At 38.6% G+C, this 17,485-nt stretch overlaps 1 protein-coding gene across 1 annotated transcript in view; it reads left to right on the forward strand.

Annotated features, from left to right (window-relative positions):
- The window catches only part of dennd1a (DENN/MADD domain containing 1A), a 39,587-nt gene that overhangs the window by 17,362 nt on the left and 4,740 nt on the right, over nt 1-17,485 (forward strand). The window contains exons 8-21 of the mRNA XM_083902434.1: nt 243-296; nt 1,001-1,111; nt 3,110-3,210; nt 5,708-5,753; nt 5,921-6,022; nt 6,122-6,247; nt 7,518-7,619; nt 7,909-7,996; nt 8,876-8,916; nt 10,874-10,945; nt 11,062-11,118; nt 11,563-11,715; nt 13,610-13,674; nt 15,064-15,201. Coding sequence (XP_083758560.1) covers nt 243-296; nt 1,001-1,111; nt 3,110-3,210; nt 5,708-5,753; nt 5,921-6,022; nt 6,122-6,247; nt 7,518-7,619; nt 7,909-7,996; nt 8,876-8,916; nt 10,874-10,945; nt 11,062-11,118; nt 11,563-11,715; nt 13,610-13,674; nt 15,064-15,201 — 1,256 coding nt within the window. The remainder of the gene's footprint in view (nt 1-242; nt 297-1,000; nt 1,112-3,109; nt 3,211-5,707; nt 5,754-5,920; nt 6,023-6,121; nt 6,248-7,517; nt 7,620-7,908; nt 7,997-8,875; nt 8,917-10,873; nt 10,946-11,061; nt 11,119-11,562; nt 11,716-13,609; nt 13,675-15,063; nt 15,202-17,485) is intronic.

The following is a 17,485-nucleotide window of genomic DNA, read 5'->3' on the forward strand; positions in this document are numbered from 1 at the left end:
TGGACATTCAATACCCTGACACGACTGACTTTGATGTCTCTAATGGACAGAGTAGGGCAGTGTATGTGGATAATCATGTCACAAGAGGGGCAACATAACCCATTATTTCCTTTTTTGTATTTTTGATATAGGAAAAATGTATGTTTTTTTTTTCCCCCATGTTTCTGGGCACACATTTGTAGTTGAAGCAGTGTCTCCTACAGGCTATTATATCTAAGGCTGACTCTTTCTATTTTCTGCAGCATTCCTTCTTCACTGTGCCTGACACCATGGAACTTCCCAGCATACCAGAGAATGTGAGTGTTGATATTTCTATCTATCAGTTCTATTAAAAAGTAACATGACGAGCTGCACACTAGGGCTGCAAATAACAACTATTTTCATAATTGATTGATGAATCTGTTTGATGAATCAATTAGTTGTTTGTGCCATTAAATGTTGGAAAACGTTGAAATCTCTTTTGTCCACAAACCAGAAGTTATTCAGATGCAATGTTTTTTTTTGTGATGTGGTGCAAAGAAATCAGAAAATATGTATGTATGTCATTATCAAAGGAAGGGTGAAGCTAATAAGATAATCAGAAATGTAGAGTTTAAGTCAACATGAGAATTTATATATTTGATTTTTTCTGTTTGAAAGTTGCTGTTTGCCACACACAGACAAGTATGTAAATATTACAACACACAGTTTTTATATGGATGGACGTAATGTGTCTGGTGTCAAATTGCACATTGTCAGTCTGTTGCTGTGCTAGTAAAAAATACTACACAATAGATGTTTGACAATATCAGTATTTTTTCAGAAAGATTAGGAAGCCCCTTTTCACCATTCATGTTATGAAATAATGCATTGTGCTCAGAACAGCTACAGGTTGCTACACTTTCTCTGCAATATTGACCTGACCTGACCTTGAACCACAGTTGACGTCATCAGTCATGGTTAGCTGGTCTCCACCACTTACCACTTTGTTTTTTTTTCTTATTGTGTTTGATCCTTGCAGAGAAACCTAACTGAGTATTTTGTCGCAGTAGATGTCAATAACATGCTTCATCTATACGCTAGTATGCTTCATGAACGCCGAATCCTCATCTGCTGTAGCAAGCTAAGCACTGTAAGTAGAGAACACTTTTTGTTTGTTCATTTTATTGAAATCTTTTCAGACTCTCAGGTCAGATTTGGCTATATAGTCATGTAAACAAAAGTAATTAGGCAGCAACCGATATTGAAAAACATATTAGAAACATAGATATGTACAGTGGTATGCAAAAGTTTGGGCATCTCTGTAAATGTTCAGGATTTTCCTTTATAAATCATTGGTCGTTTGGATAAGAAATGTCAGTTAAATATATCATATTGGAGAAAAACACAGTGATATTTGAGAAGTGAAATAAAGTTTATATGATTTACAGAAAGTGTGCAAGAATTATTTAAACAAAATTAGGCATGTGCATAAGTTTAGGCACCACAAAATAAAAATGTTGTGCATCCTCCTTTTGCAGAAATAACAGCCTCTAAACGCTTCCTATAGCTTCCAATTAGAGTCTGGTGGAAAGTATTTTGGACCATTCTTCTTTACAAAACATCTCCAGTTTAGTCAGGTTTGATGGTTTCAATAATATTCTGGTCTGGGGACTGAGATGGCCATTCCAGAACGTTGTATTTGTTCCTATGCATGAATGCCTTAGTAGATTTTGAGCAGTGTTTAGGGTCGTTGTCTTGTTGAAAGATCCAGCCCCGACACAACTTCAACTTTGTCACTGATTCCTGGACATTGTTCTCCAGAATCTGCTGATATTGAGTGGAATCCATGTGACCCTCCACTTTAACAAGATTCCCAGTCCCTGCACTGGCCACACAGCCCCACAGCATGATGGAACCACCACCAAGTGTTTTTCCTGGAATGCTGTGTTCTTTTTCCACCATGCATAACGCCCCTTGTTTTGCCCAAATAAGTCTATTTTAGTTTCATCAATCCACAGCACCTTATTCCAAATGTGCTTTAGCATACCTCAAGCGACTGTTTGTGGCGGGTGCAGAGAAAAGGCCTTTTCTGCATTACTCTTCCATACAGCATCTCCTTGTGTAAAGTGCACTGAATAGTTGAACGATGCAAAGTGACACCATCTGCAGCAAGATGATGTTGTAGGTCTTTGGAGCTGGTCTGTGGGTTGACTGTGACTGTTCTCACCATCCTTCGCCTCTGCTTATCTGAGATTTTTCTTGGTCTGTCACTTCGGGCCTTAACTAGAACTGTGCCTGTGGTCTTCCAATTCCTCACAATGTTCCTCACAGTTGAAACTGAGAGCTTAAATATCTGAGATAGCTTTCTGTATCCTTCCCCTAAACCATGATGTTGAACAATCATGTGTTTTCAGGTCATTTGAGAGTTGTTTTGAGGCTCCCATGTTGCCACTCTTCAGAGAAGATGCGAAGAGGAGAAACACTTACAATTGGCCTCTTTAAATACCTACTACCTACCTTCTTTCTCATGATTGGATTCACCTTTGTATGGAGGTCAAGGGTCACTGAGGTTACCAAACCAATTTTGAGTTCCAATAATTATTGCTAAAGGTATTGAAATCAATAAAATGATAATTAAAATGTATGCACATGCCAAATTTTTTTAAATAATTCTTGCACACTTTTCTTATCCAAACAACCAATGATTTATAAAGGAAAATCATGAAAATGTACATGGGTGCCCAAACTTTTGCATACCACTGTAAATCAATATCATGACAGACCAATGTTTAAAGCATTAGTGTAAAAACTATATGTTTATATACAGCAAAGCAGCAATGTCAATCTTGATGATAGTTGTGTAGTCAAAAACAATAGTAATATGTAGAGGTAGGCACATCATATTATATGAGTCAATGCTGGTAAAGAAAAACACTTCCTACATATTTCCAAAAGTGGTACAGTAAGACGCTTATTTGATTAGCTGAAGATTATATCAGAAAATACATCTTTGAACATCTGAAAATGGTCATTTTGAGTTTTAATATCATGTTTGATTGACATCTTTCTTTCTTTCTTTCTTTCTTTCTTTCTTTCTTTCTTTCTTTCTTTCTTTCTTTCTTTCTTTTCTTCTCTTCCTTGGGCTCAGTTAACAGCATGTGTCCATGGTTCTGCAGCCATGCTACATCCAATGCACTGGCAACATGTTTACATTCCTGTCCTTCCACAACATCTGTTAGACTACTGTTGGTTAGTATCGTGCTTATCATCACACACACGCACACACACACAAGGTTTGAACAGCCTAAACAAAGCCTTATCCCTAACGTTAAAGTAACACAGGGCAGCATTTTAGATTTTCAACTCACAAGCGCTCCCCACAGTTGCTGAGTGTAACAGCGCTGTCGTAAAATACCACCCAGACAGTGCGACACGCCACCTCCTCCACTACTCACATCAGCACGTTGCAGAAAACAACAATGTCATCCGACAAGGTACAGTAATTTTTCACGTTTTCCAGGAATATAGCTTATCTCACACAGTTGTGGTCATCTTGTCAAATAAATTTAAGTTGGATCAATTCAGGTTTATACTTCTGCATTGCCTCCACGCTGTAACTATGGGAAGTTTCTTGAAAACCACAAAGAATAATGTAATAACGTTACATCAGTGTTATGTTCGACATCTAACTTAAGGCCACATTATACTTCTCCGACTGCGTATGCGTTATCCGTCTGCGTCACCACGGAGACGCCTCGAGCCTTTATACTTCTGCGTCGTGGTGACGGACACGCGCTGCAATTTCCCGCCCGATCAGTAGGGGAACATGTGCTGTGTGTGTTAAGATATGGCGTATTTATAGTTTGGCAGCGGCGTTATCGGCGGGGATGAGCTCCGCCTCTGTGGACGGTCGGGTGCGCACTGTGAGCCGGCACAGAGCAGCTTAGCTCGGCCTGTCCTGAGGACCAATCGCAGCTCTTGCCTTCTCCGTTGTCCCTTGACGGAGTGACGGACACTTAAAAAATATTTTGTGCAGTCGGAGACTACGTAGAGGCTCTTCGACAGGCTCTGCGTCGACGCAGAGTCTCTGCGTCGACGCAGAGTCTCTGCGTAACCTACGCAGAGCACTTTACGCAGAAGTATAAATTGGGCTTTACTATCCACAGCCATACTGTCGCCACTTATCACCTATTGTCATGCAGCGTCGTCACAACCCCCGCTCCATATACCCCATAGTAATGTCCTTTTACCTGTTGTTACTGCGTTTCACCGTAATGCATAGAGTGACCACGATTTTGGCTTCTCGCGATCATAAAAACAGAATCGAAGAAAAACGATTAATGCGCCGCACCTTGAATGCACCTGTGTTATTGCAGCTGCAAGTGATGTGTGTGGATCAATAATGAGGAGAGAACGTGGAAACACGACAGAAAGGCAGCCTTTCGCTGAGAAGAAATGTAGGACAATATCAGCTAACTGGAAACACATTGACGAACACGGTCCTCATGGCAGACTCTTTACAATGCTGCCCCATATCCCACCACGACATCAGGAGATAACGGAGGCTGTGACATTTATGGTAGTGAAGGACATGTTGGCGTCAGTACCGTAAGCAACCCAGGATTCAAGACACTTGTTCAGACTTTGGAGAAATTAGGTGTTGCCTCATTAGGACTAGGTTCTGGTATCCACTACTAGTCCAGACAAGGTCAATGTTTTTGCCAGAAAATGTCCTAAAGAGGTAACAACACATGCACATCTTTTTATAATGTGTTACTCCTCATTTGAGTTGTGTTTATTTTTTCTCTTCTACTGAAATGGCATGAAAAATAGACATGACAAAAACCATTGGCATTGTTATGCTGCTGTGCTGATATGCATAGAGTCTCTTAGTCCAAAGAAAAAGGCCATTATCATAGAATTTGCAGCTCAAAGGTCTGTGTCAGTGTGACTTAACACAATGGAACAATGACGAGATAAAATGTCTAGTTTTTATCGATCTTTTCAGATTTCAGATGTGAATCTGGGTGGGTTAAAATTAATGTATCAATGTAATATCTCCACAGCACCTTGAGAGAAGTTAATAACAATGGTAATTTGTCCATTGTTAATAAACAATGACTTCATGAACATCCAGTTGATGATTCTTTTTAACTTTAGTCTGTGCATGCAAAATGTAGTAGTGTTCAGATAGATCCAGGAAGTAGGAGGGAGCATTCTAAGAAAAGTTTGATCCAGGTTTCCAGGTTTCCCTGACTTGGCCCACGTAAGGTTAATTAGAAATTAGAACGTTAATAACAGGTTTCTAGAGTATGACATACTCCTGACATTTCCACACATTGATCAATTTGGTGGTGTCGAACAATGCTCACTACACTATACCACTACACAGTATAATAGTATTCATTATACAGTATAGTAATTTGATATTTTCACAAGAATTAGTTGGGTATGATTGAATAAAATCTACATTTTCCTTAATTTTGTTTATTGTGTCTTTGTATGCTGCCCAATTTACACCAAAACGATATCATTTACTGCTTTTTATAAAGAGATAACATTTGTATTGAGCAGCAGAGTTAATTCAGCCCATTGGTCCGGCCCTCAACAATATTTTGTTTCTCATGTGGCCATTGGGGAAAGTAATTGCCTACCCCTGTCTTTGAGGTTAGTTAGAGGGTGAAGGTCCCATCACCAATCTATTATGTAAGGCATACAAGTTTTAACAAATCTTGTTTTTTCTTAGTGCCCCAATGCCCTACCTCATTGGAGTACATACCAGCCTGATGGAGGTAGGTGTCTATACGCAGCACATAGCTATGACATCAATGTCATTTAAAATTTTATAACAAAGTATTTTATTTTTTAACTCCGGTACTAACAGGTTTTAAATGACACGTTCACCTGTCTTTCAAGTGCAGGGACACATTTTAATGACATGTGCTATTTCTTCTCGTAGAGAGTACGAGGGATGGCTCTGGATGATGTGGTGGTCCTGAATATTGACACAAACACCATGGAAACCCCCTATGATGACCTTCAAAGCCTGCCCAATGATGTGGTGAGGAACTATTATACAGTATGCAAATTATAAATATTCAGTATGGATGTAAACATTCTCAGAACAGTGTTCTAATATCTATGAACAATTGTCCCAAAGGTTTCATCCTTAAAAAGTCGTTTGAAGAAGGTTTCGACAACAACGGGGGACGGTGTGGCTCAAGCCTTTCTCAAGAGTCAGGTGGCGCTGTTTGGCAGCTACAGGAACGCACTGCAGATAGAGTCGGTTGGTACATGCTTTGATCTGGCGCCACGGTGGATGTGTATTAACAAACACTGACACAGATAATGTTAATCCTTGCATGTGGGTTTGGTCATAATAGCACATCAAATGTCACATTGACAGGACATAGGACTTGGCAGTGAAGAGAAAAAACTACCTTTTCAACAGAATGAAAAAGAAATTGGGGACAATTGTTACGTCATTAATAATAACAGCATCAATTAAAGCTATACTTACCTTTCTTGCATGTCTCACAGCACTTAGTAAAAATTTGAACGTGAACACCTCCACCTCCCTCAAAGTCCCACCCTCCCGGGCGGAACAGCAAGAGCTGTGCACAGGCGTGATTCATTAGCAGCCTGGACACAGCATGCTCAGGTTCTCCGCTGTGCTCTGACCAGAGGCGCAGCTTGTGAACAGACAAGGCAGGCATCTGCTTGGGGCCCCGAGCTGATAGGGGCCCCAAGCGACAGCGATCAGCGAGGCGTGCGACAGATGACGGACAGGAAGCTCGGCCAATTATTTTATTCGGTCTGAATATTTTAATTGGTCATACTTTTATCATAATAATATGAGAATTAAATGATGATGATTTTCAAAACCTGGTGGGTTTATCTTACCTTTCAGAGTGCCATACGCTTATTAGGAGCAATTTAAGATTACAAAAGAAAGGTGTAAAAATGCAAGAAAGGTTAGTATAGCTTTAATAATAGTAGAAAAAAAAATAGCAGTGCCCATCACGGGTAATAACAGTAATAATGTTATATCTTGATACTCTCATCTGCAGAATTAGGACACATAAAGAGAGACTAAGTGCTAATCACATGGGTGTTCACCCATCAGACTAGGTCTATGGCAGCATAGCTAATGATAGTTCAGGTTCACCTGTGCCAGGACTTCATTGGAGAACTGCCTCGTACATTACCACAAGAAGTAGATTAATGATCTGGCGATCAGTGGGTGAAGAGCCGGGGTTTAAGAATGGGATATGTTGACTTGATGAGATGCAGGTATGTCCGTGTAATCAGGGCACTCAGCTACTGCTGTGAATGAAAAACTCTCACGCACACAGAGAAGGTAGGGAGATCCCGGGGAGGCTGTGACAGCATTTTTTGGGAAGTGATCTATTAGGAGAGATACTACCAGCCTTTTGAGACTTGATGGGGCCTGATCAGAATCTTAGTAAAATGAACAAACTGGAACCTATGATGAGACAATGCTGTAACTAATACTAAGGCAGATCTAACTTTCAACTGTGTTACTGTTTTTTTAGGGAGAGCCAATAACATTTAACCAGGACACCTTTGTAAATCATCGGTCCAGTGCCATGAGACAGTTTCTGCAGAGTGCCATTCACCTGCAGCTCTTCAAACAGGTATGCTCATAATCACTGATTATACACATTCCCTCTTGTCCAGGTATTACTCATGTTGTGTGGACTGAAATCTGTTTACACAGTCACATTAAGGGGACTTGTTTTCCTTATTGGGATAAAAAGCAAGTCCCCCATAAAGTTGATTCTAACATTTTAATTTAAACACCTGTTCTATGGTTAGGATGAGGTTAGATTAAGTACATATGCCTAGTATCAGTCAGATACTGTTATTGTATAGGTGCATCCCTAATTGTTAACTACCCACCCTCATGTTATTCTCACTCTGCAGTTTATTGATGGCCGTCTAGATCTGTTGAACTCGGGCGAAGGTTTCAGTGACATCTTTGAGGAGGAGATCAGCATGGGTGAATATGCAGGTATGTCAGTTGTGATGTGATAATTTGTTAAATCTTGAGCAGGCTCACTGACGAGAGTGATCCCATAATTTGTTTTTTTAGCGTCATACATGTAGTGTCATTCCTATCACAGGGTTAATTGCTCAAATAAGAGAGGAGACAAGATAAATGAATTGTTGTTTGATTGGGATGTCTGTCCTGATCAGTCCAATTTTGTTATACATTTCTCAAATGCACTTCCATATTTTTAGTTGGTCATGTGATCTCACGTCTCCACATACACTACAGTTTATTAACAATCTTAACAGCAGGTCACAAAAATTGTGTGGTTAGGTCTGATTTTTGTGATGAGAGATTGTTAGAGGTCTGATCTGTAATTGATCACATCTGGAACTTATTAAAAGTTGCATTTGTCAAAATAGACTCCTTTTTATGTATGAAATACAAATAGCTCACATTCTGACCAGTCATCTTAACAGTATGTACTGTAAATGACCAGCAGATCACAGCACGTTGCTCGTGAAATGGGCTGTGTATTTTTTCCATTCTTTATTTGAGTATGGCCTCTTATTATGAGGAAATCATTTTTGCATTATTCCTCTATTTTCTCATTACTATAAGATTATATTACTTCCTTCACTATGCTAACTAAATGTGTGTCCCTTTTATTTATACAGTGTTTTTTTGTTCTTGACCTATGCTCAAAATCCATGTATAAATGATGTTCAAAAGATGTATGATAGAAAAAAACACTTTATAGTGTAGTGTATAGTTTACAGTGTGAATATGTGAATAGCAAAGCAAACTAAGTGGTCATCTAGAGTGGAAAAGCTGATAGCTTGTGTCCAGTATGCTCACTAAATGATAATCATTTTTCATTGTTACAACATTCTCCCACAGCCAGTGACAAGACCTACCACCAGTGGCTGTTCACTGTAAAGGTGAGCTAGTCTGAATGCTACCACTTACAGACACCACTACTATTAAATATAGTAAATTCATGTGTGACATTTAAGATTAAAACCTGGAAAGATGTAGTCATCTGGCTATATTCACATGTTAAAAATGATCTGTATCAAGACAAGTGTTTCAGCTTCGGTTCAACAGTAATCTGCGTCCCTATTAACTAGGGGTGAGGGGAAAGATCCATAATCAAATACTCAGTATTTTGCATTATTGTGATGATATTGTATTGTAACTTAAATATCGTAATAATATCGTTTTGCGATGTCTGGCGTTTTCCACCCCTACTAATATGACACCTAAAAGCCTATTTTGTGCAACTATTCGGGTACACTGGGTGTGTGCATGCGATGTAAATGGGAAGTAAACAGTTCTAGAAAGTAGGACCAACAAGAAACACGATGAACACCCATTCTCATATGATCTGTCCTCACCATTAGTGAACCTTGGCACTTAAACCTTGGTCCTCTGACCCACTTCCCTCAATCAGAAAAAAAAAGGCAAACTACCAGCCAATTCTGGCCGTGATTCTGTCATAATATTGACAATACAGGAGACAACAATTATTAATAGCCTTTGTATGGTAGTGACCAAACAGCAAAAACAAGCAAGAGTCTAACAAAAATACATATTTTATGAATAGAAAAATCTTTACAAGAATTTGCACATAGGATGTGTGTGTTCAGCAGAATTAGCCGACACCAAATGCACTTCAGCGCTCTGGATAGTAAACATAATTACTATCCATCACTACTAAACCTATATAAATGGTTTGTGCACAACCTATTGAGTGTGTCATATTTTGGGGGTAAAATGGGGGTAACTAAATGTTCATATCACTGTTTGGGTAAATAAAATATGGATGGACAATTCTGAAAACATTCTGTAATATGCCAGAACCATGGATGTATTATATGAACTGGATAGAGCACCGCCCCTTCGCTTCCGTTCATTCCTATGAAGCTGCTCACCCAGCGCATAATGCCAAAAAAGTTTTTTGACTTCCGCGTTTATTTCCGGGTTATGGGGCCCTTAGAGCATGCGCAGTATTGTCACTACCATATAAAGATCTATAAAAGCCTGTGTCCATGTCTCGAGGTGTCCTGTGGACACTTTCACAGGCGTCTCTTTTACTATTGCGGTCAATGGGAAAATTGCTTTTTGAGCTTTTGGGTTTTTATGGGGTTGTCTGTTGCAGTACCCACAGTGGCCACCATGTAAAAATTGTCTTCAAGGCTGAGGGGGCGGTGCTCTATCCAGTTCATATAATACATCCATGGCCGTAATACATACAAAAGACAGAAATTGGCAGCAGCCATTTTTATTTAATAAACAAACAAACAAACAAAAAACATTTTATGTATATCTGAGGCTGATAATTAAAAACGAAGTCCATCCTCCTCCTTTTAGAGTCATTAGCAGTTCCTTTAAATGGAAGATAAAGCCAAGTTGGGCAGTCGATCCTGTCAGGTAGTGTTCCTTGTGTAGCTTTAATGTCCCTCAGTGCTCAGTTACTTTTTTAAAAAGGAATTGTTCAAATAAATAGGAACATGTACTGTTCGAGAATCCACAAACCGTCACAGTAACCATTTAAAGAACGCAACCTGAATGGGAAATTACTGACAACAGGTTAGACCCAGTCTTTTCCATACATAATGGCCCAACAGGATTTCTAATAATATTTGCCAGAAATATAAGTCTGTCAACCTGATCATGATCAAGTGCAGCTCTCTCTCTATTGACAATATAATCAACAAAGATCAGATGTATTTCAGGTTTCAGTGATTGTATTTAAACAAATACCTAAAACTGATCTGTTCATTGCTTGTTGTTTGACAACAGCACATATCAGAGACGTAGTGTGTGTCCTATACATTGCGTGTAAATATTTATATATATTTAGTGATTTATGTAGTTCTTTTTTATTTTTTTCAGAAAGGTGGTGGGGCCATTTTCAACACAGTGAAGACCAAGGCAAACCCAGCCATGAAGACTGCTTACAAGATCGTAAGCACATCCCTGGATTCTTTTATAAAATAACACATGAGGTGAAATGGTAGTCGTGGCTTTGTTTGTGTGATTGTTTAATTAACAAATTGGTTGATTCATTGTTTGTTTGGCAGGCTAAGGACCATGCAAAAATGCGTATTAAAGAAGTGAAGAGCCGTCTGAAGCAGAAGGTAAGTAGCACAACGCTTGAACAAACCGTGCTGGCGCACTTGTTGTAAACACTAGGGCTGTCAAGCAGGTCCAAAAATTAATTTTGAACAATTTTACAATGACCCGTAATTCGTTGTAATAAAATCAGACCCTCTTTCCAACCCCTGGGAGCGTGCGTCTTCTTAAACTTAATTTCTGATTAGAAATGCAGGTATTTGTGTGACAGCTTATAACTGTATTTTATACACTAGAATTTTGAACATAGCGACCACCCTAGTAAACACTGTTGCACATGTGTGGTGATAATTCTTGGTCTCACTAGAAACTGCCCTCACCTTAAACTACTTTAACTGACCCTGATATTTCCAGCCACAGTGTGTAGCCTCCCTCCCTCTCCTTCTGCAGTGCCACGACTCCTCTTAGAACGCGTTGACCCCCACATCACTGTGTTACCCACTTTTCAGGAGCAGGCGGAAAATGGCGTCTCTACAGGAGGGTCTGCAGTCATCAGTGACAACAGCACAGAAAGTGTCACCTCCTCTACCAGTGAAGTCAGGAGAGAGGGGCCATTGCGAACCTGGGATGACCACAGGCCAATCACTGTACACTTTGGACAAGTAGGCAGAAATTTGGACAGAGTTTCACTAACCAGGACTGGATAAATGTGCTAGTTATTACAATATGTTAGTACAATATTTGAATTATATATAACCATAAAAATGTAGCAGTTCCTTTGTTAAACTGCTGCAGATTAGGAACCCAGGGAAGCAATGTGTAACATTATGACAAAGACCCTGTCATTTTAGAGGAAGACATTTAAAATGTATTACTCAGAAGTATGGTGGCTTTGGCTGATTAGGTAGAGCGGGCTGCCTTCAAACCAGAAGGTCAACAGTTCAATCCACGTTGGTAGTGTTTGAATGGATATGACTGATATAGTATATCACAAAAGTGAGTAAACCCCTCACATTTTAATCATTTTTTTATTATATCTTTTCATGGGACAATACTGAAGAAATTACACTTTGCTACAATGTTAAGTAGTCAGTGTACAGCTTGTATAACAGTGACAATTTGCTGTCCCTTCAAAATAACTCAACACACTGGCAACAAAAGTGAGTAAACCCCTCAGTAAAATTGGCCAAATTGACCAGTTTCCCCCCCGGTGTCATGTGACTTATTAGTGTTATAAGGTCTCAGGTGTGTTAAATTTGGTGTCATTGTTCTCACATTCCTCATACTGGTCACTGGAAGTTCAACATGGCACCTCATGGCAAAGAACTATGTGAGAACCTTAAAAAAAAAAAAAGAGTTGTTGCTCTTCATAAAGGTGGCCAAGGCTATAAGAAAACACCCTGAAAACTGAGCTGCAAGACCATACAACGGTTACAGATTGTGTATGGAAAATAGACGTAGGAGGGCTGTCAGCATTGCTGCAGAGGTTGAAAGGGTGGGGGGGGGTCAGTCTGTCAGTGCTCAGACCACATGCCGCACACTGCATCATATTGGTGTGTATGGCTGTCCTCCCAGAAAGAAGCCTCTTCTAAAGTCGATGCACCAGAAAGCCCACAAACAGTTTGCAGAAGAAAAGCAAACTAAGGACATGGGTTACTAGAACCATATCCTGTGGTCTGATACGAACAAGACCACCTTATTTGGTTCAGATGATGTCACGCATGTGTGGCGGTAACCAGGTGAGGAGTTCAAGCATGGTGGTGGGAGTGTCATGGTCTGGGGCTGCATGAGTTGATCAAGGGAAACATGAATGCTAACATGTACTACTGTAATACTCAAGCAGAACGTGATCCCTTCTCATCGGAAACTGGGCCGCAGGGCATTATTCCAGCATGATAATGACCCCAAGCACACCTCCAAGACGACCACTGCCTTGCTAAATAAGTTGAGGGTAAAGGTGACGGACTGGCCAGGCATGTTTCCAGTCCTAAACCCTACAGAGCATCTGTGTGGCATCGTCAAACGGAAGGTGGAGGAGCAGCGCCATGATGTCATCATGGAGGAGTGGAAGATGATTCCAGTGGCATCCTGTGCAGCTCTGGTGAACTCCATGCCCAAGAGGGTTAAGGCAGTGCTGGAATATAATGGTGGCCACACAAAATATTAACACTTTGGGCCCAATTTGGACATTTTCACTGAGGGGTGTACTCACTTTTGTTGCCAGCAGTTTAGACATTAATGGCTGTCTGTTGAGTTATTTTGAATGGACAGCAAATTGTCACTGTTATATAAGCTGCACACTGACTACTTAACATTGTAGCAAAGTGTCATTTCTTCAGTGAAATGATATAATAAAAAATGTATAAAAATGAGGGGTGTACTCATTTTTGTGAGATACTGTATATGCTACAAAGAGATAGATAGGTAGAAGTGCATTATTGTAGATGTGCTTCATAAATGGTTGTAAGGGTTCATCACAACCTCTCAACGTTATCACAGTATCAGCACTTCTTTGAGTCTCTGAGAGGTTGATTTATGATTTCTTTGTCTCCACAGGCTTGGCCACCTATGTTACTGAAGAGACCAAACAGCAATGTGAGTCTGGACTCCAGCATTGACCAGTAAGCCTGCCTCTATTATGTCCTACTATCCATGATGTAATTCAAAGATTGCACAAACTGAATAGACTTTGCTGTATCGTGATAAAAACAAAACTGCTTCTATAATGCAAAATATGAACCTATGATAAATGATGTAGTATATGTATTAACACATACCAATTTAAATAATAAAACACATCTTATATTTACGGAAGAGTTATTAGGGCCACATTTTGAAATTGAAAGAAAGGGAAAAAAAAGAAACGGCATGAATTCTGAGAAACTCAGAGACTTTTTCTCAGAATTCTCACTTTTTTCTCTGACTTTTTTCTTCTTTTTTTCTCTGATCATTAAAAACAAGTACAAAACAATTGTATTATTTATTGACATTTAAACATGAATTCCTCCATGGGGTCCCAAGTGCAACCGAGCACCGACCTAAAAATATGATTGTATACACAAAACAACAGTGTGTGTGGTAATGGTGGTGGAAGTTAGATAGAAATCGATATAAAAATCTTCATTTAAAACATATTGACCTGAACCATTGTTTGACATTAATTCATTTCATTTTCTCCCAATCTAAATGTGGGATTACTTGTCTCATTGGCTGCCACTCAATCCATTTTCAGTAGAGTTTCTCTTTGTTGTGTAACAAAATTCAACTGTTCTGTCCCACACATGAGCTGAAATCTGACATCTTGGACACAGGTCAAACACGTGTGTTATATACTGATGATAGCAATTACAACTTACATATTTTGTTCCTGCATGTCAGCCTTTTTTCCATTGCAGTTCAGATATTAATAAACCAGGTGCTGCACTGCAATGTCAGTAATTTCCTGCAGCTTTCAGTGTTCCCAGAGGTTTTTCCTTCATGCAACACAGTAAATGTCCCAAATACTGCAGGGATTTTACTTTATTTAATGCTGTTATCATTGTCCAACTCTACTAACATTAACATTTTCATCTTGTTAAGTTGAGATTTGTTTTTCCATCAGTGTAAAATGGTTTAGCAGCTTTCCAGTTTAATATTTTGTAAGAGAGTTGTATAAACTGCAGGTGCAGGTGGTCATTGAGTCATTCTTGTTGATAGCGAAATGTTGAATGTTGATATTAGATGCAGGTAATGCGCAGTATTAACTGTGTCAGATGCATACATTTCAAAGCTTTGGATTCAGTGTTTGTATGTGTCATTATGGTCTACATTCTTCACAGCCTCCATTAGACCCATTCAGAGCAGATAACAATATTGAATATAATGCGTACAGTAGTAGTAGTATACTGTATGCAGAAAAGTCTCTCCTAATTCTTGACACTATTTACTTAACACTAGTCTTCTTCTCTCTATATTAATATACCTTTAATAATGTGTGAATGCCCTGTTGTCGTCCCTCCTTCTTACTGTAGCTCTATTCGTCCCACTCGTCATTACACAGTCTTTCTCTCTGAGGATTCCTCCGGAGATGAGCTCCAGTACGACAATGACTCCGTCTCTGGGCTTCCTGACAACTTTCTCTTCTCCGTCCCTTTTGAATGGACGCCTCTGTACGCATCTCTCTGATTGTCTTTTTCTGTTGTGATTTCTTTTGTCTGTGTAAATGTGTGTGTGTATGATGCAAAGCTTCACAAGGAGGCCTTACATAAAGTTATATTTGATATTAGAGTTATTATAGTTACCCAACATGCCTCTGTATCTCTTAATTGTGTCTAATGTCATCAAGTCAGAAACATGAGATGTTTAGAATTTGTCAGATCTACATCTCTGACTATTGTTTAAACTGACTCTCTTAAAGACGGTGTTTGTATTTCAACAAGCTCTACTTGTATTTTAAACACTATACATACATACATACTTTACATTCCAAAGTATATTTATATATATATAGACATATATATATGTATGCATACATACATATATATATGCATATATACATATATATGTATATATATATATACATGTAAATATATATACGTATACATGTGTATATATATATACATGTATATATATATGTATATATATATACATGTATATATATATGTATATATATATGTATACATGTATATATATGTATACATGTATATATATGTATACATGTATATATATGTATACATGTATATATGTATATATATATATATATAGATATATGTATATATATACACATGTGTATATATATACATGTATATATGTATACATGTATACATGTATACATTATATATGTAAATGTATATATATATATATGTATATATATATACATATACATATATACATATATATGTATACATATATATATATATATATACATGTGTGTATATATATATACATGTGTGTATATATATATACATGTGTGTATATATATATATATATATATATATATATATATATATATATATATATATATATATATATAATAATGCATTAAAGACACTCAAGGTCGATATGTATATTGGAACATCCAATTATCTTCTTTTTGGCTCTATACACCACTACAATGGATTTGAAGAACGATGTGCTTTAACTGCACACTTTCAGCTTTAATTTGAGAGTATTTACATCCAAATCAGATGAACGGTGTAGGAATTGCCTCCCACTTTTTAGGGGACCAAAAGAAATGGCACAAACGAAGCAATCATATATCAACTTTCATTGTTTAATACTTGGTTGCAAATTGTTTGCAGTCAATTACAGCCTGAAGTCTGGAAGGCATGGACATCACCAGACACTTGGTTTCATCCCTGGTGATGCTCTGACAGGCCTCTACTGACACGGTCTTCAGTTCCTGCTTGTTCTCGGGACATTTTCCCTTCAGTTTGGTCTTCAGCAAGTAAAATGCTCAATCAGATTGAGGACAGTTGATTGATTGGCCATTGCATTAACATTCCACTTAAAACATTCCACGTATTTGCCTGAACAATCTTTTTGGTTGCTTTTGCAGAATGCTTTGGGTCATTGTCCATCTGCACTGTGAAGCTGCGTCCAATGAGTTCTGAAGCATTTGGCTGAATATGAGCAGATAATATTGCTGGAAACACTTCAGAATTCATCCTGCTGCTTTTGTCAGCAGTTACATCATCAATAAATACAAGGGAACCAGTTCCATTAGCAGCCATACATGCCCACACCATGATAATACCACCAACATGCTTCACTGATGAGGTGGTATGTTGTGGATCATGAGCAGTTCCTTTCCTTCTCCACACTCTTTCTCTTCCCATCAATGTGGTACAAGTTGATCTTGGTCTCATCTGTCCATAGGATTCTCTGATGGGTTTGTTTTGATTTTTCAGCCCAAAGATGGCTTATTTTACTGACAGTGACAGCTCCTTGGATCTCATATTGATGGTTAACAGCAACAGATTCCAAATGTAAATGTCACTCCTGGAATCACCTACAGAACTTTTACCTGCGTAATTGAAGATGACATAATGAGAAAATAGCCCACACCTGTCCATGAAATAGCTTTTCAGTCAATTGTCCCATTACTTTTGGTCCCCTAAAAAGTGGGAGGCACATATAGAAAGTGTTGTTAGTCGAAAGTTATGTATAACTACCGCTCAATGAATCCTGGATGACTGCCAGAGGCGGTGCTTTAACACTGAATGTCTCCATCTCACGTATGCGCAGGTCGAGTGTTTTTACCAACAAAGTCACCTGTGACCCCTGATGATACCGGCTAGCCTATATCTTCACATAAAGCACATCTTGTTCATTTCATTTCAAATCCATTGTAGTGGTGTATAGAGCCAAAAAGAGGAGAAATGTGTCGCTGTCCCAATATTTATGGACCTGACTCTACATGTATATATATATTTAAGTGTATATAATGTATAA

Source organism: Microchirus variegatus (genome assembly GCF_963457635.1).
Source record: "Microchirus variegatus genome assembly, chromosome: 16".
In the NCBI taxonomy this organism is placed as follows: domain Eukaryota; kingdom Metazoa; phylum Chordata; class Actinopteri; order Pleuronectiformes; family Soleidae; genus Microchirus; species Microchirus variegatus.